At 48.2% G+C, this 24193-nt stretch overlaps 1 protein-coding gene across 1 annotated transcript in view; it reads left to right on the forward strand.

Annotated features, from left to right (window-relative positions):
- NPM1 (nucleophosmin 1) overlaps positions 1–24193 on the forward strand; it is a 126030-nt gene that overhangs the window by 95958 nt on the left and 5879 nt on the right. The window contains exons 9-10 of the mRNA XM_033927466.1: positions 2223–2327; positions 9567–9641. Of these exons, the coding sequence (XP_033783357.1) occupies positions 2223–2327; positions 9567–9641 (180 nt within the window). The remainder of the gene's footprint in view (positions 1–2222; positions 2328–9566; positions 9642–24193) is intronic.

The raw sequence follows: 24193 nt of genomic DNA on the forward strand, positions 1-24193 counted from the left end.
ACCATCCTGTTTTTAATTCCTAGCATCTGTTTACTCTTGTGGCCCTTGCTGCTCTTCAGCATGGTGTTCACTGCCAAGGTATCGTTCCCCATCGCATCGATCTTATGCTTTGAAGTGAAAGATACTGATCGATTCTCATCATCTTCATCGGATCAGTACCGAAGACGTCCACGACGCACAGCTTCTCACTCAGTGTTAACTTACTTTATCTGTGACTGAGTCTTATAGCTCACTAAAGAAAACGCCTCCCATAAAAAGATATCCAGAAAGACTTTACTAAGTATATTAGGCAGTTGGAGGGGGTGTTGAACGACGGCAGCAGGGTGCTTTTACTACACCCACTAAAAAATAAAATAGATGGCAATTTATGATTCTTATTTTTTTTCATTAGCCACAGTCAGAGCACATGCCACAAGATGCACTTTTAACAGTGCTGTCACTGTACCGGCACCCCCTACCAGTTGCTGATTTTTGTCGCTAAAAGCTGACACCGCTCTTGGAGAATGGTTCGGCGATTTTAAGAATCTACTGGAGTGCTCATTTCATTATTGAAGAGCCCATTTGCATGGCAGGATTGGAGACTCCTAGAAAGCTCGTTAAAGTCGTTTTGATAATCCACTGCTAAACCGTTGGAAACCAGTTTAGCGACCACGTTAAAGTTTTGAGAATCTGGCTTATCAGGCGTATTTGTTTGCTTACAAATCTAGCTAGATGCAGTGCGCCCGCTTCCAAGGCCATGATTTCCAGATGGATTTATAGGGTCATTTTGTCAGCATATATTTGTGGAAACAGTCCCCTGTTTCTATAAGGGCCATTCAACTAGTGGTGTAGTTTCATCGTGGGCAGAAGCTAGAGCAGTCTCCCCTGTGGAGATTTGTAGGGCAGCAACTTGGTCCTCCATACATTCTTTACAGAGTGGATATAGTGACCAGGGAGGACTCCCCCCCCCCCCCCTTAGGTCCCTGATGTTACAAGCTGGTCCTGCCCTAGATTTCTGAGACTGCTTTTTATACATCCAGAATGACACACCTATTGCGCTAGTAAGAGTTTAGGTTCTTAGCATGCTAATATCTTTTCAAGTAGCTAGGTGTCATTCTGGACCTCTACCCATCTATTTCCTGTGCTTGCCTATTGTCTCACTCAGAATGTTTGTATCCAAACTTATCAGTGTGGATGCCAGTCAGATGTTAAGAATATGAATAGTAGTCTGTTGCTAGGTCACTTTGGGATATTTGAGCTCCATTAATGTTTGGCATGATTGTTTAGCTTTTTTGATCATTTTTTAACATGTTATAATTTCAGAGTAGAACAGACTTGGCATTCAGGAATATTCCCCATACCCCTCCTTTACATGTGTTTTTAGAAGGGGCTGTTCCTTGCTTTGGAACAAAACTGAAGGGGGCAGCAGAGCCCTCTAGTGAAGAAGGAGGAATTCAAAAGCCAGAGTGGATTCCTTCTGCATGGTTCATGGACACTGGGATATTACCTGTCTGTCCAGAATGACGGCAACAATTTATTATTTCTATAGTGCTACCAGACGTATGCAGCACTGCACATTGTACACACAAGAGATGGTCCCTGCTAAGAAGAGCTTACAATCTAATTATGACAGATCCAAAGGGTTGTCAGAACATAGTGCTGATGTATTGAATTGGGGGGAGGCTGATGGGGTGGAATTGCATAGGACAAAGGGGGGAATCTGAACTTAGTACTCATGAAGGGAGTTAGAGGGGGATGAAGTAGGGGACTATTGAAGGGATGATAGACAGATATGTTTATGGTAGGCTTAGGATTTAAATGCACATCTATTAATTTGTTAAGCTTTTGAAAGGTTTATAGAAGATCAAGTAGTTTGCAGTGTTCTGAATGTCCTTCTGAAATTGTGAACCTTGTGTCACAAGAAGCTATAAAGAGGGGGGAACCCGAAACATTGAAACATGATGGCAGATAAAGACCAAATGGCCCATATAGTCTGCCCATCCCCCAGTAACCATTATTTCTTTCTCTGAGAGATCCCACATGCCTATCCCAGGCCCTTTTGAATTCAGACAGTCTCTGTCTCTACCACCTTTTCTGGGAGACTGTTCCATTTATCTACCATCCTTTCTGTAAAAAAATATTTCCTTAGATTACTCCGGAGCCTATCACCTCTTAACTTCATCTTATACCCTTCAATTATGAGTTGCAAGTATTTTTGTTCTAAAAATAGTTGTCTTTTTCAGACTCCTGGGCAAAAAAAACAGGAGAAGCCGCAGACTCCAAAGTCACCAAAACAGCCTTTGTCAATAGAGGAGATTAAAGCAAAGATTCAGGCAACATTAGAAAAGGTGAGTTTTGTGCAAGTTCATGTATCAGCCAGATCCATACATCATCACATTGCATCTTTAAGGGCATTCACTTGATTTTGCCACAGCCAGTGTCTTGGCAAGGACTGCAAAGGCATCAACTCCTGGAGAGTAACAGACAAGATAAAATGCACAAAGGTAACCACAATCAAATGAGATCCAATTTCTAAATCATTAAATCAATCCATTTGGGTAAACTCCAAGATCAAAATTGGCGGATTTAAAATCGTTTGGAAGCATTGGATTATTGCAGGTATACGGACTTTAAATGATGTTATTCTAAATGGGTCACTGCTTAGTTTTTCACAATTGCAACATAAATATGGTTTAAATAAATCACAAAATTTCAAATGGGTGCAATTGAAGCAGGCTATTCAGGAAGGGTTCCCTGAATGGAAAGTTCTTAATGCTCAGTATAGTTTGGAATTCCTATTCTTTCAGGTGGATTTCTTGGGTCACCAAGCCGCACAGTGGTATAAATTGTTGTATGGATATTTGAATAAAAACAGAAAACTGGTCTTAGGGATATTTGGAGCATTGAGATTGGGCATCAAATTTCTGCCTCTCAATGGCCACGTTTTTGGTGTTGGAGAATAAGAACTACAAGGTCAGCATCTATGAGACAGACCTGTTGTTTTTTTTTTTTATTGTTGCATAGAGCTTTTTGGACCCCAGTTCGTTTACAGAAGTTGGATAGCTCTAGGTCCAATAGATGCTGGCATTGTAGTTTAGAAGCGGGGACTTTAGATCATTTAATTTTTTTTTGTCCCTATGTAAATGCCTTTTGGAAGTTAATTTGGTCCCAAATTAATACATTGTTAGAAAATCATGTTGCACTTTCATATGACACTATATTATTTGGTACATCTATGAGATTTAAAGAGTCCGATTTCAGCAAATAATAATAAACTATTATTGATACGGACGGGGGTCGCCATGCAACATATTACTGGAAATTGGAAAGATTATACTAAACTTAATTATACTTTTTGGTGGCATTCAGTCTGTCATATTTATAAAATGGAGAGGTTCCTTGCTATACAGCAAGGGAATTATCATAATTTTAAAAAGATTTTGGGGCCATTGATTACATATTCTAATGATCAGACACCTTAAACACCTTGTTATTATATAAGATATAGGTGGGGTGGGATTTGGAAATATGATTTTTGCTAATTGATTTATTGTTAATTACATTACATTAAGGATTTCTATTCCGGCATTACCTTGCAGTTCAAGGCGAATTACAGAAGAATTATCTAGGATGTATTACAACAAGAGCTTACAAAAATAAATAAATAAAAATTGGTCATTTTCAGAGAGTAAGAAATGGATAGGTTATTTGTTTGGGGTAGTTGGCTTTAGTGAGAGGTGGAGTTTGGAGCTTGCGGTATTTCTTTTTTCAGGGTTTTCTTGAAGAGTATGGTCTTAATGGGGCGGAAGGATTTCTTTTATACTTTAAGGTTTATAAGTAAGATTGTCAAGTGATTTGTTAAAAATTTTTGTGATAATTATTTTACACTTGATGTAAGATATGAAAATGAATAAAGATTTAAAAAAAAAAAAAAACAAATTAGCCTCTGATATTCTAGAAACATGGCAGATAAATGCCAAATGGCCCATCCAGTCTGTCTATCCACAGCATCCATTATCCTCTTTAAGAGATCCCACATGTTTGTCCCACACTTCCTTGAATTCAGACAGTCTTTTGTCTTCACCACCTCTACTAGGAGATTATTCCACGCCTCTACTACCCTTTCTGTAAAAAAGTATTCTTTCTTTAGCGCCTCTCCAGACCTATACAGTTCACTGATGGGTAATAGCTCACCATGACCAGCAGGAGGAGACTGAGACAAACCTTTTGGCTGTAATACTAATAGCTGTGCTTCTCTCTATAAAACCAGTTGGTTCTCAGTCTCCAGCAGGTTGGTAAGCTGTGCCAGGATTCCCTTTGTCAGTGTAGGGCTTTTGGAATTTGTTTAGTGCTCCTTGTCCCATCTCATGCCGGTCTGAGCTTGGGGGCTCCTTTCGGGGGTCTGTCCGACCTTGGGGGGGGTGTCACACTCGGGTCACAAGTTGAGTCCCTCCCCCCATTTCCTCCACCTCCCCTAAATTTTTTTAGAGGTGCCTCAGCTGTAAGCCTTGCCACCGATACCGACAAGGCTTATGGCTTAAGCAGTGGAGTCTGTTCAGACAGAAAAAAAATAAATCCTGAGGCAGTGCCGATCTGAAGGGAGCCTTCAATTGTCTGTAACTGATTCTTTTAGCTAGGTTGCGTATTGCACAATGAGCACGTTTAAAGGGAAAAAGTGCTTATTGTGTGCCAGATGTGAGGTTGATGCAGCTGGCCTGTGTTCGCAGTGTGCCGGCCGCTGCAGCGAAGGGGAATCCTCTTTGGCTTTGGGAGCTGGCGTCCAGGGATCCCCTGGCAACTGACAGCAGGGAAGCCCAGGCTTCCCTTGCCACCCACACAGAGATTCCCCCAGCTGCTGACTGTCAGAGAAATAAGGTTTCCCTTATTGCCGATGCTACTGGGGACTCGCTGCTTGTTTGTTTTAATGGCTGGGACAGTTAAGGCTTCTCAGCCGCTACAAGCCTTGGGGGAATTTTTCTCAGCAGACTTTGCTCCGTTTTTGGTGGGAAGCGCCTCCCTTTTTTCTGCAGCCTAAGGTGACCGTCCCCCTGTATTGGAGATAGAGGGGCAGGCTTCTGATGGGTCCTCTACTTCGGCAGTCAGTCCCATTGGGCTGCCAGGGATTTTTCCCCAGATTTTGTTTTAGCTTTGTGCAAGGCTTATCTTCAGGTGGTCAGGGGGTTCCTTCTGCATCCACTCTGGTTTGGCACCCCTCAGCGCCGGTTTCATCCACGTCTCCTCCTCTTTCGTCCAAGCGGCCGAGGGTCTCTTGGGACGAAGACTTTTTTTTTTTGTATGGGGAGAAGTTTTCACTTGTTGAGGACCTGGACCCTTTGGTGGACCTCCAGGATCCTCTCAGTGGGACGGATGCCGCTGGCAGAGGTTTTCAGTTCCGCCAGCTGGCGAGGATGTGTCGGTGTCGGGAAGAACTCCAGGAGCTTATTCCAGGTTTTCTCCGTGTTGCGCTTCGAGGAAGACATGAAGGAGCCCCTACATGTGGTGGATCCCCCTCATTCGGGAGATCCGCTCAGCCTCACGTTCTTTTCCTATGCATCAGGATATTTGGGATATTGTGCTTGCGCAATGGAAGTTACCAGAGTTGCCCTTTCGTTTTGTGCGCTCTGGCTCGCCTGTATCCCATCCCAGAGGGTGGTGGTTTGGCCATCGTGAAATGGCATATGGTGCTGGTTGAGGGCGGTTCAGCTTTGAGGGACTCGGAGGAGCGTAGGTTGGAGTCTCTTCTTATGCAGAATTTTGATGTCACTGCCCTACCAGTGGTCCAGGTGGCAATGTGTGACGGTCTGGTAGCTTGGGCTTCTTTTCGGTGGGCCGAGCGTGTCCTTGACTGTGGTCCTTGGTGGAACAGAAAATAGCTAAAATTGAGATGGGTGCTTATCTCTCAGATGCCATGCAAGACCAGTGCTGCTGGGTCAGACCAGTGGTCCATTGCAGTCCGCTCCCGGGGTGGCCCTTAGGTCAAAGACCAGTGCCCTAACTGAGTCTAGCCTTACCTGCGTATGTTCTGGTTTAGCAGGAACTTGTCTAACTTTGTCTTGAATCCCTGGAGGGTGTTTTCCCCTATAACAGCCTCCGGAAGTACGTTCCATTTTTCCACCACTCTCTGGGTGAAGAACTTCCTTACTTTTGTACGGAATCTATCCCCTTATAACTTTAGAGAGTGCCCTCTCGTTCTCCCTACCTTGGAGAAGGTGAAACAACCTGTCTTTATCTATTAAGTCTATTCCCTTCATTATCTTGAATGTTTCGATCATGTCCCCTTTGTCTCCTCTTTTCAAGGGAGAAGAAGCCCATTTTCTCTAATCCCTCACTGTACGGCAACTCCTCCAGCCCCTTAACCATTTTAGTCGCTCTTCTCTGGATCCTTTAGAGTAGTATGATCTGTTTTGTGGGCATCAGACAAGTCCATGGCTCTCAGGGTGGCCGCTCATCATACCCTGTGGCTCCAGGCTTGGTTGGTGGATGCAACATCTAAGGATAAACTGACGATTTCCCTTTTGGAGGTCTTTTTTGTTTAGTGAGCATTTGGACAAGTTGGTTCAGACCTTAACAGGATCTAAGGTGCCCCTGGGATTTTTTACCAGGGCAGGGCCGAGATCACAACAGATCAGTGGGTCCTGGAGGTGATTCGCAACGGTTATGCTCTGGAGATTTCTGGTGCCTTGCCGAATCACTTTTTTGCTTCTCATTGCCAGGCGGCATGGAAGAAGTGGGTCTTTTGCCAGACGCTTTAAGGCTGTTCAAGCTCAAAGCTGTAGTTCCAGTTCCTCCTCAGGAATGTTGCACCGGCTGGTATTCCATTTACTTTGTGGTTCCCAAGAAAGAGAGGACTTGAAGGAGGTTAACAGGGCTCTCCGTGTTCTGCGTGGAGATCTTGATCTGTCATTCTGGCGGTTTAGTCGGGGGAATTCCTGACTTCTCTATCTGACGGAGGCTTACTTGCATGTTCCGATTCGTGCCTCCCATCAGTGGTTCCTTTGCTTTGCGATCTTGGGTCGGCACTACATTACATTATTACATGTACATTATTTATACACTTGATGTAAGATGTAAAAATGAATAAAGATTTATTTAAAAAAAAAAATAAAAAAATAGTGAAAGCAGAAATTCAGCCAACATAAGGTACACAAATACTAAATTTATAGTACAGTCACCCAACTCAGCCTGATTCCAGTCTGGTCACGTTCCATAGGCCTCCTGTTTTAATGGCTCTTTTGAATTTTTTCCAGGGATAATTCACTATAAATTGCAAAAGGTAATTCCAAAGAAAGGCTAGAGCAATGAAATAGAAATCATTGTCTAGTGGTTTCTTTCTGAACCTAGACATGCTCCAGGAAGGACCATACAATCATTTACATAGTAACATAGTAGATGACGGCAGATAAAGACCCGAATGGTCCATCTAGTCTGCCTAACCTGATTCAATTTAAAAAAAATTTTATTTTATTTTTTTTCATTTTTCTTCTTAGCTATTTCTGGACAAGAATCCAAAGCTTTACCCGGTACTGTGCTTGGGTTCCAACTGCCAAAATCTCTGTTAAGACTTACTCCAGCCCATCTACACCCCCCCCAGCCATTGAAGCCCTCCCCTGCCCATCCTTCACCAAACGGCCATACACCGACACAGACCGTGCAAGTCTGCCCAGTAACTGGCCTAGTTCAATCTTTAATATTATTTTCTGATTTTAAATCTTCTGTGTTCATCCCACGCTTCTTTGAACTCAGTCACAGTTTTACTCTCCACCACCTCTCTCGGGAGCGCATTCCAGGCATCCACTACCCTCTCCGTAAAGTAGAATTTCCTAACATTGCCCCTGACCTCAAACTCACCCCTCAACCTCAAATTATGTCCTCTGGTTTTACCATTTTTCTTTCTCTGGAAAATATTTTGTTCTACGTTAATACCCTTCAAGTATTTGAACGTCTGAATCATATCTCCCCTGTCTCTCCTTTCCTCTAGGGCAGTGTTTTTCAACCTTTTTTGGGCAAAGGCACACTTGTTTCATGAAAAAAATCACGAGGCACACCACCATTAGAAAATGTTAAAAAATTTAACTCTGTGCCTATATTGACTATATATAAAGTAATTCTCTTGAATAGGAATCAAATAAACACAAAGAAAGTATTTTATAATGCTGCCACCACCAACAACACCGTTGGCGGCGGTGGCACTCAAGTGGCTAAAGAGCCGCAGTTTGCCGGCCTAGGGACAACACTGGAGGGTGGCCAGCTGTGCACCCCCTTGGGACGTAAACCCAGGGTGGGGCAGACCGCCCCCCCCCCCCACCCTCGTATGCCACTATCTGTACCTCACTCCCTCCCTATGACCAAAAATTCTCCTTTCTTCTATTCCCCGTGTACACAACCATCTCTTTCCCTCCCTTCCTCTCTCCAAAGTCCATGCCTTCTGTGTCCAAACACTCATTCCCTCCCCCACCTCAGCATCTCTTTCCCTCCCTTCCTCTCTCCCAAGTTCATGCCTTGTGTCCAAAACGCACTCCCTCCCCCCTTTTGTGTTCCGTGTTTGCCTCCCAGCCCATCTTTGCAACTTTCTCAGCAAAACGAAGCTCAAGCCGCGAGGCTTGTCTTCTGCTTCCTGCCTGCCCTGCCGTGCACAAATAGCCGAACGGAAGTATTCTCCGACATCAGCGCTGACGTCGGAGGGCAGGCTTTGCTTAAGCCCTCCCTCCGACGTCAGCGCTGACATCGGGGAACGCTTGCGATCGGCTATATGTTAGCTGCAGGGCAGGCAGGAACAGAAGACGAGCCTCGCGGCTCGAGATGTATTGAACTCTGCGGGTCCCCCGTCCAGCTCTCTCCTGTCCACGTGGGGCGGACCGCCCCTCTCCCTACACTGGTGGTACTGCCCTGATGGCGGCCCTGACCGTACGGCACACCAGGCAACATCTCGTGGCACACTAGTGTGCCGCGGAACAGCGGTTGAAAAACACTGCTCTAGGGTATACATATTCAGGGCTTCCAGTCTCTCCTCATACATCTTCTGGCGCAAGCCTCCTATCATTTTTGTCGCCCTCCTCTGGACCGCCTCAAGTCTTCTTACGTCTTTCGCCAGATACGGTCTCCAAAACTGAACACAATACTCCAAGTGGGGCCTCACCAATGACCTGTACAGGGGCATCAACACCTTCTTCCTTCTACTGACTACGCCTCTCTTTATACAGCCCAGCATCCTTCTGGCAGCAGCCACTGCCTTGTCACGCTGTTTTTTCGCCTTTAGATCTTCGGACACTATCGCCCCAAGGTCCCTCTCACCGTCTGTGCATATCAGCTTCTCTCCTCCCAGCATATACGGTTCCTTCCTATTATTAATCCCCAAATGCATTACTCTGCATTTAAGGACTGTAAAAGAGTGGTGTGCAAGGCATTGTAAGAGAGACTAAGAAGGATGGGAGTCCCTGACCTAAATGCCTTAAATACTTAAATAGGACTTTTAATTGAACATGGTATTCAATAGAAAACCAGTGAGACCAGAGTAACATGATCAGGATAATGTAAGGTGTTCTGTCTTTTCTTTTCATATGTTTTCTAAAACTGTTTATCCTCAACAGGGAGGGTCCCTTCCAAAATTGGAGCCCAAGTTTGTCAACTATGTGAAGAATGGTTTCAGAACCCCTGACGAGAAAGTAAGTATATGAATACTATAATGAAATTGTCCTGCTCTTTACATGCTCATTTAAGCTTTAGTTGGTCAGGGAATTGCAGTTGATCTAACTGTTCACCTTTTTCTCTGCTTTCTCTTGTTCGATTCCTTGGAGTTCTTTGTTTTATATGGTAGTTGAAATTTGCTGTGGTTTTAGTTGCTGAATTTAAGGAGATCCTTGTAACATTTAGCTGCTTGGGGAGAGAGGATATGTATGTTATCCCAGGACAAGCAGGCAGGTATTCTCACTAGTGGGTGATGTCATCCGACAGAGCCCCGATACGGACGTCTCACAAGCATGTCTTGCTTGAAGAAACTCAGAAGTTTCGAGATGCCCGCACCGCGCATGCGCCAGTGCCTTCCCGCCCAATGGTCCGGGCGTGTCTCCTCAGTTCTTTTTCTTCCGCGGAGCTGAGAAGTTTACTTCAATTCTGCGCCAATTGAACCCGTTTTTTCGCCTTCTGCATCGCCGCAGTTTGAGTTCTTTTGCTCTTGCCGTGCATTTGTTTCTTTCTTTGATTTCTTTTAAAAAAAAAATTTTTTTCTTCCAACACCGGGTCGGCCGCGTGGCTTGGGCCCCGCGCCTTCGACCTTGCGGCGGAGCTTTTCCGGCCTATGTCCCGGCCGATCACCGGTTTTAAAAAGTGTAGCAAGTGCCAGCGCGCGATTTCGCTCACAGATCCGTATCGACGCTGCCTGCAGTGTCTGGGTCCGGACCACCTTCCGAAATCGTGCTGGCCTTGCTCCACTCTCACAGCGCGTGCGTTTAAACTCCGCTGTTTGTTGTGGGAGTCGATGTTCAAGATGGAAGCAGTGTTGGATCCTTTGGCTTCGACATCGACTGGTGCTTCGACTCCGTCTGCGAAGCCCTCTGCCTCTCCTGCGGCTTCGGGCCTTCTGAAACCGGCATCGTTTACTCCGGTTTCGGCCTCGGCGCCGGTGCCTTCCTCCGTCTCCTCGGAACAGGTACCGACCCCTACAGTTCCACCGGTGGTGCTCAAAGTGCCGAAGGCTGGCAAGCAAAAGCACTCGGCACCGAAAGAGCGCGGAGACCGTGCGGAAGGGCCCCCTTTTGGTGCGGATCCCTCCATATCGGCTTCGTTGCAGTCCATTTTGGAGGCTCAGTTTGTGGAGCTCATGACCACCATGGGACCCCGGCTGATTGCCACGATCCAGGGTGACCTCCCAGTTCCGATTCCGAGGGGCGGGCCGCCCGCCCCCTCCTCCTCCTCCGCGATGCACGACCTCGTTGCTCGGCGAGGAGGAGCGGCGGTCGATGGCCGGTCCCTCGAGGAAGGCCTCCTTTAGCGACATGCATAACTTGGAGCCGATCCCCTCGAGGAAGGCCTCCCTTAGTGACTTGCCTCCTTTGGAGCCTATTACCCCTCCCCATGACACAGTGGCATCCACCCTCGGGACCTCCAGCCCTGGGCATAGCAAGAAACAGGACGAGTTCTTCCGAACCCCCTATCAAGCATGGGCATCGTCGCGGGAGGCGTCGAATCTTCCGCCTCTCCGATCTACGGCCTCGAGTCCTATCTGCTCTTTGGAGGCTTCTGGGGATCAGTATTCTCACCGGCGGTCTCGATCCCCCTCCAGGCATCGAGAGGGGCATCGATCCAGCACTCTTCGAGGCATTCCTCTCGGCACTCGACCGTCTCTCCCCAAAAGAAATTGCCTCGAATGGGGTACTCTGTTTCAGCTGGGTCTCCTCCTCCGGGTCCGGAGTTCGAGGACACCGAGGTTTTTCACTCACCCTGTTGTTCGCAGGCCTCTGTGGAACCCGAGGCCTCGTCTTCTTCCAGTCCTTCTCGACGACCGGCACTGGCGGACCAACTGTCTTTTTCCTCGTTTCTAAGACAAATGGCGGATGACCTAGACATTACCCTCAATTCTGGTTCCCGATACTCCAAGGAGTACCTCGATACCATGCACTTGCCTCATCCCCCAGCCGAGTCCCTGCGCCTGCCTCTGCATAAGCTCCTCGACCAGACTTTCATGAGATGTTTTGAGTCTCCTTACTCCAACCCTGCGGTCCCTGGAAAATTGGATGCTCGGTACCGCACGGTGCATCATAAGGGCTTCGAGGGTCCTCAACTTTCGCATCAGTTCCTTCTGGTCGAATCCTCTCTCAAGCGGTCTCATCCAGCCCAGGTGTATGCTTCGGTGCCTCCGGGCTGCGAGGGCAGAACCATGGATAAGTTTGGAAGACGCATCTATCAGAATTCTATGATGGCGTCCCGAGTTCTGAATTATAATTTCCACTTTGCCACTTATTTGGAATTCTTTCTTCCTGTACTTCGGAAGTTTACGCCCTACATCGAGTCCCAGGCTCGTTTTGAGTTCGAGGAGGTAGTTGCTTCACTGTCCCAGCTTCGTCTTCAGTTGATGCAATGTTCCTATGATGCCTTCGAGCTCTCGGCCCAGGCTGCTGCCTGCTCTGTGGCGATACGCCGTTTGGCCTGGCTGCGTACTATTGACATGGACCCGAATCTTCAGGACTGGCTGGCAAACGTTCCATGTGCTGGGGCGGACCTTTTTGACGAATCCATCGAGACAGTCACGAAGAAATTGTCTGATCATGAAAAGTCCTTTCAGTCCATTCTTCGGTCGAAGCCTAAGCCTCAGCAGTCTCGACCCTCTCGACCGCCCTTGATTTATCAATGGCGTTATCAACTGAGGCAAGCTCCACCTGCGAGGCAACCAGCGAAGCGGCAGCCTCCTCCGAAAGCTCAGCAAAAGCCTCAGCCGTCTACTGTCCCCAAGGCTCCTCAGCCTTTTTGACTGTCTCTTAGAGAGCGTAACCAACCTCGTTCTGCCTCCTCCTGTTTTTCCCATCGGGGGGCGCCTCTCATCATTTTTGTCATCGCTGGGAGGCTGTCACCACTGACCTCTGGGTCCTTACGATCATCAGGGAAGGGTACTCTCTTAAATTCCATCGGGTTCCTCCGGACCACCCTCCAAGAGAGTATCCTTCCAACTTGACTCAGACCGCCCTTCTTCTTCAGGAAGCTCAGGCTTTGCTCCGGCTTCGTGCCGTCGAGCCGGTCCCTGTGGACCAGCGCAACCAGGGGTTTTACTCCCGGTACTTCCTTGTCCCGAAGAAGACGGGCGATCTGCGACCCATCCTGGACCTCAGGGTCCTCAACAAGTTCGTGGTCAAAGAGAGATTTTGCATGCTGACCCTAGCTTCTCTCTATCCCCTCCTTGAGCAGAACGACTGGTTATGCTCTCTGGATCTCAAGGAGGCCTACACTCACATTCCCATTCATCCGGCTTCTCGCAAGTTCCTCAGATTTCGGGTGGGACATCTACATCTGCAGTACCGAGTGCTTCCGTTAGGCCTATCCTCGTCTCCCAGAGTCTTCACGAAGTGTCTGGTGGTGGTGGCCACTGCACTCCGGTCCCGGGGTCTTCAGGTATTTCCCTACCTCGACGACTGGCTCATCAAGGCCCCCTCGGCTCCAGAAGTCATCTCGGCGACCCTGGCCACTATTTACTTCCTGCAGAGTTTGGGCTTCGAGATCAACTTCCCCAAATCTCATCTACAGCCTACCCAGTCTCTCCCCTTCATCGGGGCGGTCCTGGACACCATTCAGCTCAGAGCATTCCTTCCTCCTCAGCGCCTGGATGCTCTTCTTCACCTCTGCCAGTCGGTGTCTTCGCGCCAGTCCATATCGGCGAGACACATGATGTTCTCCTGGCCCACATGGCCTCTACAGTTCATGTGACGCCCTTTGCCAGACTTCACCTCATAATTCCTCAGTGGACCCTGGCTTCTCAATGGTCTCAGGTGTCAGATCCGTTGACTCGGCACATCGTAGTCACTCCTGCTCTTCGGCAGTCTCTACTTTGGTGGATGACCTCTTCGAATCTATCCAGAGGTTTGCTATTTCACACTCCTCCCCACCAGAAGATTCTCACGACAGATTCATAGACCTATGCCTGGGGAGCTCATCTGGATGGTCTTCGCACTCAGGGATTCTGGACCAGTGCGGACCGACTCCATCAAATCAATCTTCTGGAGCTCAGAGCCATCTTCAATGCTCTTCAGGCTTTTCAACATCTGCTTCACGACATGGTGGTCCTCATTCACACAGACAATCAGGTCGCCATGTATTATGTCAACAAGTAGGGGGGCACGGGCTCGGCCTCCCTCTGCCAGGAAGCTCTCAGAGTCTGGGATTGGGCGGTTCACCACAACGCCTTCCTCAAAGCTGTCTACATTCAGGGGAAGGACAATGTCTTGGCAGACAACCTAAGTCGTCTTCTCCAGCCTCATGAATGGACACTCCATTTCAAGCCCCTTCATCTGATATTTGCACTTTGGGGGATGCCTCAGATCGACCTCTTTGCGGGTCCCCACAACTTCAAGCTGCCTCAATTCTGCTCCAGGATCTACCATATTTTCACGCAGATAACGCGCACCCGTGTAAAACGCGCACACGGGTATAGCGCGCAGAAACCACGATTTTATGTACAAAAACTTTTGTATACCGCGCTCACGGGTATACCGCGCATGCAGCCCGACTCTCCTTTCGCCCTCCCCGACTCTCCGTGCGCTGTCCCGACTATCCGTTCACCCTCCCTGACTTTCCGTGCACTGCCCCGCCTCTCCGTGCGCTGTCCCTACTCTCCGTTCACCCTCCCTGACTTTCCGTGCACTGCCCCGACTCTCCGTGCGCTGTCCCGACTCTCCGTTCACCCTCCCTGACTTTCCGTGCACTGCCCCGCCTCTCCGTGCGCTGTCCCGACTCTCCTTTCGCCCGCCCTGCCCTGCTTCCGGCTCTGTAAGCATGCGCAATGGTCTGAGCATGCTTGCCGCTTAGTTTTCACCAAGGCTGTTTTTCTGGTGGTGTGCTTTTCACCACGTGGCTGTGGCCCCCCCTCTATCTGGCCTTGTAATTTGCCCAGTGAATACTATTTTGACTATACAACAGCATCTCAGCCTTTGGGTAAGCCTATAAAAGATTAATGCTGCATGTAGAGCCCACATTTTAATTTGATCTCTTCAGATTGGTATTCTGCATTTATCTACCCGGTAGTAGAGTTTATCAATTAAATTTAAATGTACCGCCATAATGGCAGGAATAAGACGAAAGTCATATACAGTGGACTTTAAGCTTCAAGTCGTTGCGAAAGCTGAGGAAATAGGCAACCGGGCCGCAGCGAGAGAGTTCGATGTTGGAGAAACATCGGTGCGTGAATGGAGAAAAGATAAGAAGGAACTGGAGAAATGCAATCCGCGCAAACGGGCACGTCGTGGGGCCAAACCAAAATGGCCTCAGCTGGAGGATGACTTGAAGCAGTGGATTCTGGCGAGAAGGGAGCAAAATCAATCAGTCTCTACTGTTGCGATTCAGATGAAGGCAAAACTACTTGCCAATGGAAGAGGAATACCCGACTTCAAAGCTGGCTTCACATGGATCTCAAAATTTATGAAAAGGAACGGACTATCAGTTAGATTGAGAACAACTGTTGGCCAGCGACTTCCAGATGACTGGCAGCAAAAATTGATTGATTTCCGTGACTTTGTCGCCAAAGAAATATCTGAACTTGGCATCACTGCAAAGGACGTCATCAACATGGATGAAATTCCAATGGCATTCGACATTCCAGCAACAAGAACCATAGCCCCCACAGGTACTAAATCTGTTGCCATCACCACAACTGGGCATGAAAGAACGTGTTTTACAGTCGTTCTTGGTTGCTCAGCTAGCGGGGTTAAGTTAAAGCCCATGCTCATTTTCAAAAGGGTCACTATGCCCCGTGAAAAGCTGCCCACCAGTGTGGTTGTGCACTGCAACAAGAAGGGATGGATGGACTGCGACGTAATGAGATTGTGGGTAGATAAATGCTTTAGGGCAAGACTGGGTGGATTCTTTGCAAAAAAATCCTTGTTAATTTTGGATGCCATGGCTGCCCACAAAGAAAAAAATGTTCAGGCCTACATTAATTCTACTCGTGCCCACATCGCTGTGATACCTGGAGGCCTGACGTGTAAGCTGCAACCACTTGACATCGCAGTGAATCATCCATTCAAGACTTTTATTAGAAAGGAGTGGGAGGAGTGGATGCAGAGCGGCACGCACGAGTACACACCCGCGGGGCGGCAGAAGCGGGCAACTTTCACAGAAGTCTGCAAGTGGGTGGCTTCAGCATGGGACAAAATAAAACCAGATACCATTCGAAACGGATTTAGAAAAGCGGGCATTGTTTATGAAACCAATGACACTACGGGTACTACCAGTGCAGCGGAAGGAGGCAACAACATGGATATCAGCGATGATGATGATGACGATATCACTTCGGAAATAAACGAGGATCGTCTGCAGGCCGTGCTCAGTTTATTTAATGACGATGATGACAATTCGGATTTTGATGGATTCAAGGATTCAGATGACTGTGATGATGATGACTGAATAAACCTGTAAACTTTGTTTATTTACAACTTTACCGTAATTACGGTAACTGTATTTAGATTATTTTGTCTTCCATACTTCGTTTGATCTACCGGTTAATGTTATAGTTTATAAGAATTAACATGTTTCTGTTCTTGTTGCTGAATTCATACTCACTAACTCTAGATTAAAAGTTATAAGGTTGTTTATAAGAATGAACAGTTTTTTTCTTTTCACGTGTTTGGTTGGAGGGTGTGTCAATGGTGCGTGAGTTCTCCTATGTCTGGTTGAGGTGGATTGAATTACCGGTATTTAGCTGAAGAAATTATGGTAGTTAAACAACCCCCCCCCCCATTCCACACACATTACGGTAATTCTCTTCCATTTTTGTTCCCATTATAAAAAACACTGATAAGTTTCCAGAAAAAATACATTAAAATAAGAAGTGAAAACAAAGGCCCCTACAGATGAGAACATAAGAATAGCCTAACTGGGTCAGTCCAATGGTCCATCATGCCCTGTAGCCCATTCTCATGGTAGCCAATCCAGGTCACTAAATACCTGGTCAAAACCCAAAGAATAACAACATTCCATGCTACCGATCCAGGGCAAGCAGACGCTTCCCCCATGTCTTAATAACAGACTATGGACTTTTCCTCCAGGAATTTGTCCAAACCTTTTTAAAACCAGCAACGCTATCTGCTTTTACCATAACTTAAATCATTCCTTCCAAACAGAGACCTTGCTAGATGTCAAATACAGAAAGAACAAGGTACCGTAACTTCACAAGGACTTAGCTGTGCAGGAATACCCATACCATATACCTAGTGCAAAAATGTGCAAAGGTCTGTTTTTTTCTTTCCATCACTACATAGCCTACGGTAATGCCACACAAGCAGCGCTGTTACAAATATATTCTGAAGGTCAATGCTAAGGTTAACAAAGTTTCCTTCCTTGGACCACAAGGAGATACTGACAAACCACTGAAAGAGATCCCAGGAACAACACCCAAAGACCCACTCAGTATGTGAACCAGTTGAGTGGAGTGGACTAGGGTAACTGGGGGGTGGAAATGGACCCGGAGTTTTCTCAGCAGAATTTCCCAGACCACCTCTTCCTCTCAACACATTGACACGCTAGTGGGTTTATTTTATAGCTTTTTCACTCCCTTCGGTCTGCCTGTCCCCCTTGAAGTCCTGTCCCCCCTTGAAGGTCTGCCTGTCCCCCTTGAAGGTCTGTCCCCATCCTGAAAGCCTGATGCCCCCCCCCCCGACGTCCGATACATCCCCCCCCCCCCGGCAGGACCACTCGCACCCCCACCCCGAAGGACCGCCGACTCCCCGACAATATCGGGCCAGAAGGGAGCCCAAACCCTCCTGGCCACGGCGACCCCCACCCCACACTACATTACGGGCAGGAAGGATCCCAGGCCCTCCTGCCCTCGACGCAAACCCCCCTCCCTCCAACGACCGCCCCCCCCCTCAAGAACCTCCGACCGCCCCCCCAGCCGACCCGCGACCCCCCTGGCCGACCCCCCACGACACCCCCACCCCCCTTCCCCGTACCTTTGGTAGTTGGCCGGACAGACGGGAGCCAAACCCGCCTGTCCGGCAGGCAGCCAATGACGGAATGAGGCCGGATTGGCCCATCCGTCCCAAAGCTCCGCCTACTGGTGGGGCCTAAGGCGCGTGGGCCAATCAGAATAGGTACGGGGGGTGGGGGTGTCGTGGGGGTCGGCCAGGGGGGTCGCGGGTCGGCTGGGGGGGGCGGTCGGAGGTTCTTGGGGGGGGGGGCGGTCGTTGGAGGGAGGGGGGTTTGCGTCGAGGGCAGGAGGGCCTGGGATCCCTCCTGCCCGTAATGTAGTGCGGGGTGGGGGTAGGGGGTCGCCGTGGCCAGGAGGGTTTGGGCTCCCTCCTGGCCCGATATTGTCGGGGAGTTGGGGAGTCGGCCGGGCAAGAAGGCTTGGGCTCCCTCTTGCTCCGATCGTGGATGCGGGTGCGGGTGGGAGCGCGTGCGAGCAGTCGTTCGGGGTGGGGGTGCGAGCGGTCCTGCTGGGGGGGGGGGGGGGGTGAATCGGGCGTCGGGCGGGGTGGGAACTATGTAAAAAAATTTTGTATAACGCGCGAGGGGTATGCGCGGTAGGTAAAAACGCGTATTACGCGCGAAAATACGGTACACTCCTCTTCGTCTCGAGGCAGATGCCTTTCTGCTGGATTGGGGGAATCGCTTTCTGTATGCGTTTCCTCCTTTTCCTCTCATTCAAAAGACTCTGGTCAAGCTGAAGTCCGACCATGCCACCATGATTCTGATAGCTCCTCGGTGGCCCAGACAACCTTGGTTCTCCCTTCTACTTCATCTCAGCAGCAGGGAGCCGTTCCTTCTTCCAGTGTTTCCTTCACTGCTTACTCAGCATCAGGGATCTCTACTTCACCCCAACCTGCAGTCTCTCCACCTGACAGCTTGGTTCCTCTCAACGTGACTCCTCACCAGTTTTCCCAGGCGGTGAGGGATGTCTTGGAGGCTTCCAGGAAGCCTGCTACTCGTCAATGCTACTCCCAAAAATGGACTAGATTTTCTTCATGGTGTGTTTCCAACTCTAAGGAGCCTCAGCGAGCCTCCCTATCCTCTGTTTTGGACTATCTTCTGCACCTGTCTCAGTCTGGTCTCAAGTCTACATCTATATGAGTCCACCTGAGTGCTATTGCGGCTTTCCATCAGCCTCTACAAGGGAAACCTCTCTCTGCTCATCCTGTGGTTTCCAGGTTTATGAAAGGACTTTTCCATGTCAATCCCCCTCTCAAACCTCCTCCAGTGGTTTGGGATCTCAATGTTGTCCTTTCTCAGCTTATGAAACCTCCTTTTGAGCCTCTCAGCAAGACTCCGCTAAAGTTTCTCACTTGGAAGGTGGTTTTTCTAGTAGCCCTCACGTCTGCTCGCAGGGTCAGTGAGCTTCAGGCCTTAGTGGCGGATCCACCTTTCACAGTATTCCATCATGACAAGGTGGTCCTTCGCACTCATCGAAATTCCTGCCTAAGGTGGTCTCTGAATTTCATCTCAACCAATCTATTGTACTTCCAGTGTTTTTTCCAAAGCCTCATTCTCATCCTGGAGAATCGGCTCTTCATACTCTGGACTGTAAACGTGCTTTGGCTTTCTACCTGGATCGCACCAAACCACAAAGAACTGCTCCTCAACTTTTCGTCTCCTTTGATCCAAACAAGCTGGGACGACCTGTATCGAAGCGCACCATATCCAACTGGATGGCGGCTTGTATCTCTTTCTGCTAAGCCCAGGCTGGATTACCCCTTCCCTGTAAGGTCACAGCCATAAGGTCAGAGCAATGGCAGCCTCTGTAGCCTTCTCAGATCGACACCGATTGAGGAGATTTGTAAGGCTGGCACTTGGTCCTCAGTTCATACATTAACCTCTCATTATTGTCTGGATACTTTCTCCAGAAGGATGGACAGTTTGGCCAAACAGTGTTACAAAATTTATTCTCCTAAGTTGGCAACTCTCCCACCATCCCATTGAGGTTAGCTTGGAGGTCACCCACTAGTGAGAATACCTGCCTGCTTGTCCTGGGATAAAGCAATGTTACTTACCGTAACAGTTGTTATCCAGGGACAGCAGGCAGCTATTCTCACGTCCCACCCACCTCCCCTGGGTTGGCTTCTCTGCTAGTTACCTGAACTGAGGAGACATGCCCGGACCATCGGGCGGGAAGGCACTGGCGCATGCGCGGTGCGGGCATCTCGAAACTTCTGAGTTTCTTCAAGCAAGACATGCTTGTGAGACGTCCGTATCGGGGCTCTGTCAGATGACATCACCCACTAGTGAGAATAGCTGCCTGCTGTCCCTGGATAACAACTGTTACGGTAAGTAACATTGCTTTTTCCAGTGCAATATGTGAGACACTCTAGACCAGCGGTGTGAAACTCAATCACATAATGAGCCAAAATCTATTAAGATACTTAGGGGTCCTTTTATTAAGGTATGCTAACCAATTCAGCGTGCACTAAATGTGCACCTTAATAAAAGGACCCCTTAGTTTTAGTAGAAGTATAGGGTTACAATCTCTCCAGCCTGCTAGGTTTGCAGGCTGCTTTGAAGATGAGACCGGAAAGCTGAGATGGAGGGAGGGAAGGAATGGTAGGCCAAATTTGGCCCGCGGGCCTGAGTGGAGTGGAGTGAAGACATATTTCTGTAGCAACTCTCCAGACCGGTATAGGTATCTTACAAATGGGTATATATCTCATCATGACCAGCAGGTGGAGACTGAAACAAAACTGTGGAATAATACATAAAAAGTACCTTCCCCTATTCCTATCAGTCTTCTTTCAGTCTCAGCAGGTGTGAGGAACTGTTGGAATTTGTTTAGGGATCCTGGTCCCTGTTTTTGTGCCGGATAGAGCTTGGGTGGGCCCTGTTTGGGGTGTCAAACCCAGTGGGTCTTGTGCTGGGTCCCTCCCCCACTTTCCTCCACCACCCCAACATTTTTTTAGAGGTGCCTCAGCAGTAAGCCTTGCCCCCTAATTTAAGCAAGGCATACTGCTTTGAGAACCAGTGGAGTCTGTTCTGTAAAGAGAAAAAAAAAATCCTGAGGTAGTGCCAGTCTGAAGGGTTGCTTTCCCTTTAAATTTGTTGTATTTTTCTCACCTAACTGACACTTTTTCTTCTAGCTAGGTTGCGTATGGAGCAATCGAGCACTTAGGGGAAGAGGTGTACAATTTGGTCCAGACATGAGGCACTCGCGGCCAGCCTGAAAACAGCTGTTCAGGCTGGTGCCGGTGATAGAGCCTCGTTGGCAGTAGCTGCAGTCGTCAAGGGCTCCCCGACGCTAGTGCCTCGCAAGTCAGCAGGGAGGCCCAATCTTCCCCCACTGCCCACGGAGGGATTCCCTCTCAGCTGTTTCTTTAACAGCTGATGCCGGCTTGCCTGCTTTAGCGGCTGGGACAGTTCAGGCTTCCCAGCCACTACAGGCCCTGGAGGGGTTATTTTTGGTGGGAACTTTGCCATTTTTACAGACAGGCCCCTCCATTTTGTCTGCAACTTCAGGTGACCTTCCCCCTGTATTGGAAACACAGGGGCAGATTTCTGCTGGGTCCCCTGCTGTGGCAGGGAGTCACATGGGACCCCCAGGGGTTTTTCTTCCTGATTTCATTTTTGCTTCATGCAGAGTCTATTTTATCCCAGGACAAGCAGGCTTTGCCTTCCCGATCTACCGGTTGATCGCGATCGATGTATTGGGCACCCCTGTTTTAGAGGCTTCCAGGAAGCTGACCACTAGGCAATGTTATAACCAGAAATGGACTAGGTTTTCTGCTTGGTGCACCAATGATCACAAGGAGCCTCAATCTACCTCCTTGTCTCAAGTTTTGGATTACCTGTTGCATTTATCTCAGTTAGGCCTCAAATCAACATCCATTCGAGTCCATCTCAGTGCAATTGCTGTTTTCCATCAGCCTATAGAAGGGAAACCCCTCTCTGCTCATCCTGTGGTTTCCAGATTCATGAAAGGACTTTTCAGTGTTAAGCCACCTCTCAAACCGCCTCCAGTGGTTTGGGATCTCAATGTTGATGAAGCCTCTATTTGAACCAATATCTTCGGCTCATCTGAAATATCTCACTTGGAAAGTGGTTTTTCTCATTGCTCTCACGTCTGCTAGCAGATTCAGTGAGCTACAAGCTTTAGTAGCGGACCCACCTTTCACAGTATTCCATCAAGGTGGTCCTCCGTACTTATCCTAAATTCTTATCTAAAGTGGCTTCAGAATTTCATCTCAATCAATGCATTGTTCTTCCAGTGTTTCTTCCAAAGCCTTATTCTCATTCTGGAGAAACAGCTCTTCATACTCTGGACTGTAAGTGTGCTTTGGCTTTCTACTTGCAAAGGACTAAGCCACAGCGATCTTCGCAACTTTTTGTCTCCTTTGATCCAAACAAGTTGGGACATCCAGTTTCCAAGCACACCATCTCCAGCTGGTTGGCTGCTTGCATCTCTTTCTGCTATGCTCAGGCTGGACTGCTTAGGGTTCTCTGACCAGAGGGCAGATGCCTAGTTGCACTCCCCTAATACTATTCCTGTCATGTGTGACTGCAGTATTCTTTTAGCATGATATTTCTGTGTAGCATTCTGTAATTTGGCTTATTCAGTTTTCTTGATAGAGGGAATATATGTGAAGGGGAGAGGAGACGGGTTTTGTTGAGCCTTGCTCTGTATTTGTATTTATAAAATGACAATTGTACAGAATATTATTTATTTTTATACTTTTAATAAAATACATGCAATATAAAATCATAACTGAGGCTTGTGTGGATGGGATCGGATAGTTTGCAGAAACTGAGCTCGTGGGGATGGGGTGGAAACTGGGTTTTTTATTTCAGTCTTAGTAATTTGCCGGTCCACAAAATAATTCTTTTATTTCCGCCGGTCCTCCTGTTTTTTTCCCTCCCTTTTCGTTTTTATTTTTGACATTGTATTTAAACTCTTCTTTTCACACCTTCCTTTTTATCCCAGTAAGTTTATCTGTCTTGTCATCCCCCCACTTTAAAGTTTTTATTTTATTTTAACAATACTCTATTTGTAAACCGTTAGGTATGTTTTTGTTAAACAGTATATCAAAGATTGAATAAACTTGAAAAGGTTGAACACTGACCTAGCATGCTGAATCTTTCTGTTGGTCCCTGGAGGATTCAGTACCACCCACCCTCTCTGTGTAAGCTTAGTTTTGAATCATCTGTTTTCTGCCTGGTTATTGTCCCTAAAAGCTTCCAGCTAGTAGACTGATTCTGAGGGGCGTTTGCTTTTATCTCAGGACAAGCAGGCAGCATATTCTCACACATGGGTGACGTCACTGACGGAGCCCCACAGTGGACAGCCTTGAAAGCAGACTTGCTTGAAGATCTTTATAAGAGCTTACGAGTGCTGCATCGCGCATGCGCGCGTGCCTTCCCACCTGAACTAGGGGGCGCATCTCCTGTGAGGATCTTCAGTTCAACGTTTTCTGCGGAACCAAGAAGTCCTCTTCATCTTCACTCTGCAGCAAACTTCGTTGCCTTCTCTCACCGCGGCTGATTTTGTTTTATTTTTCGGTCGCTGTGTGTTTATTTTCTTCTTTAACAAAATTAAAAATAAAATAAGACTTCTCTTTTCATCCGGTCAGCGGGCTTTGGGCCTAGGCCCAATCGCTCGCATCGTTTGACACGGACTTTAATTTTTTTATGTCCCGGCCCCTTACCAGTTTTAAACACTGAAGCCAGTGTAAAAAGACAATTTCCATCACCGACCCTCATTCTCGGTGTTTGCGTTGTTTGGGGCCTTCTCATTCTCCTGAAGATTGTTCCTGCTGTTGGACTCTTCAGTCTAGGGCCTTTCGTCATCGGTGCGACCAATTTAAACAACTTTTTGGCGGCATGGAGCAAAGCCCTGGGAAGAACCTCGGCCCCGGGGTCGGACTCGGTTTCAAAGACCCCATCTTCCATTGCGGCCTTGGTCTCGAAGGCCTTGCCCTTGACTTAGACAGCTGCCTCGGTCTCGAAGGCCTCAACCTTGACTTCAGCTGGAGCTTCGGTCTCGAAGGCCTTGACCCTGGCTATCATTCCTGCTAAGGCCTCGACTTCGGTATTGAAGGCCTCGACGGTGCCTCAGGTGAAGATATCCTCGCTGGGCAAGTCTTCTGTCTCTCTTTCAGGTACCGTGCCTAAGAAGCCACCAGAATCATCCTTGAGACTTCCTAAGCGTGCCTCCAAGAGTAGGGAATACTCATCTTCGAGGTTGCCCCTAGTGGAGCGCACTGCTGCACCTATGAGACCGGATCCCGCTGTCTCGGTGCCGATGTTCGAGGACATGTTGAAGACCATCTTAACCACACAGATTTCCTCGACAGTGGCTCAACTTGTTCCGTCCTCGACCCTGCCTCCTAGGGACCAGCCTGAGCATCAATCTGATCCTCCAGTGGTAGTGCCTCGAGGCAGAGCTCGTAAGCCGAAGCGACTCTCTTCCAGTGACTCTTCGCCTGAGCCTCCACCGATGTCTCTCCTGCCTCGCCCGAAGCATCGCTCGAGGCATTCGAGACATTTTTCTTCAAAACTTTGTACAGAGGCATCTGTGTGCCAGTCTCCCTCTATGGATACC

Source organism: Geotrypetes seraphini, chromosome 18, assembly GCF_902459505.1.
Source record: "Geotrypetes seraphini chromosome 18, aGeoSer1.1, whole genome shotgun sequence".
In the NCBI taxonomy this organism is placed as follows: domain Eukaryota; kingdom Metazoa; phylum Chordata; class Amphibia; order Gymnophiona; family Dermophiidae; genus Geotrypetes; species Geotrypetes seraphini.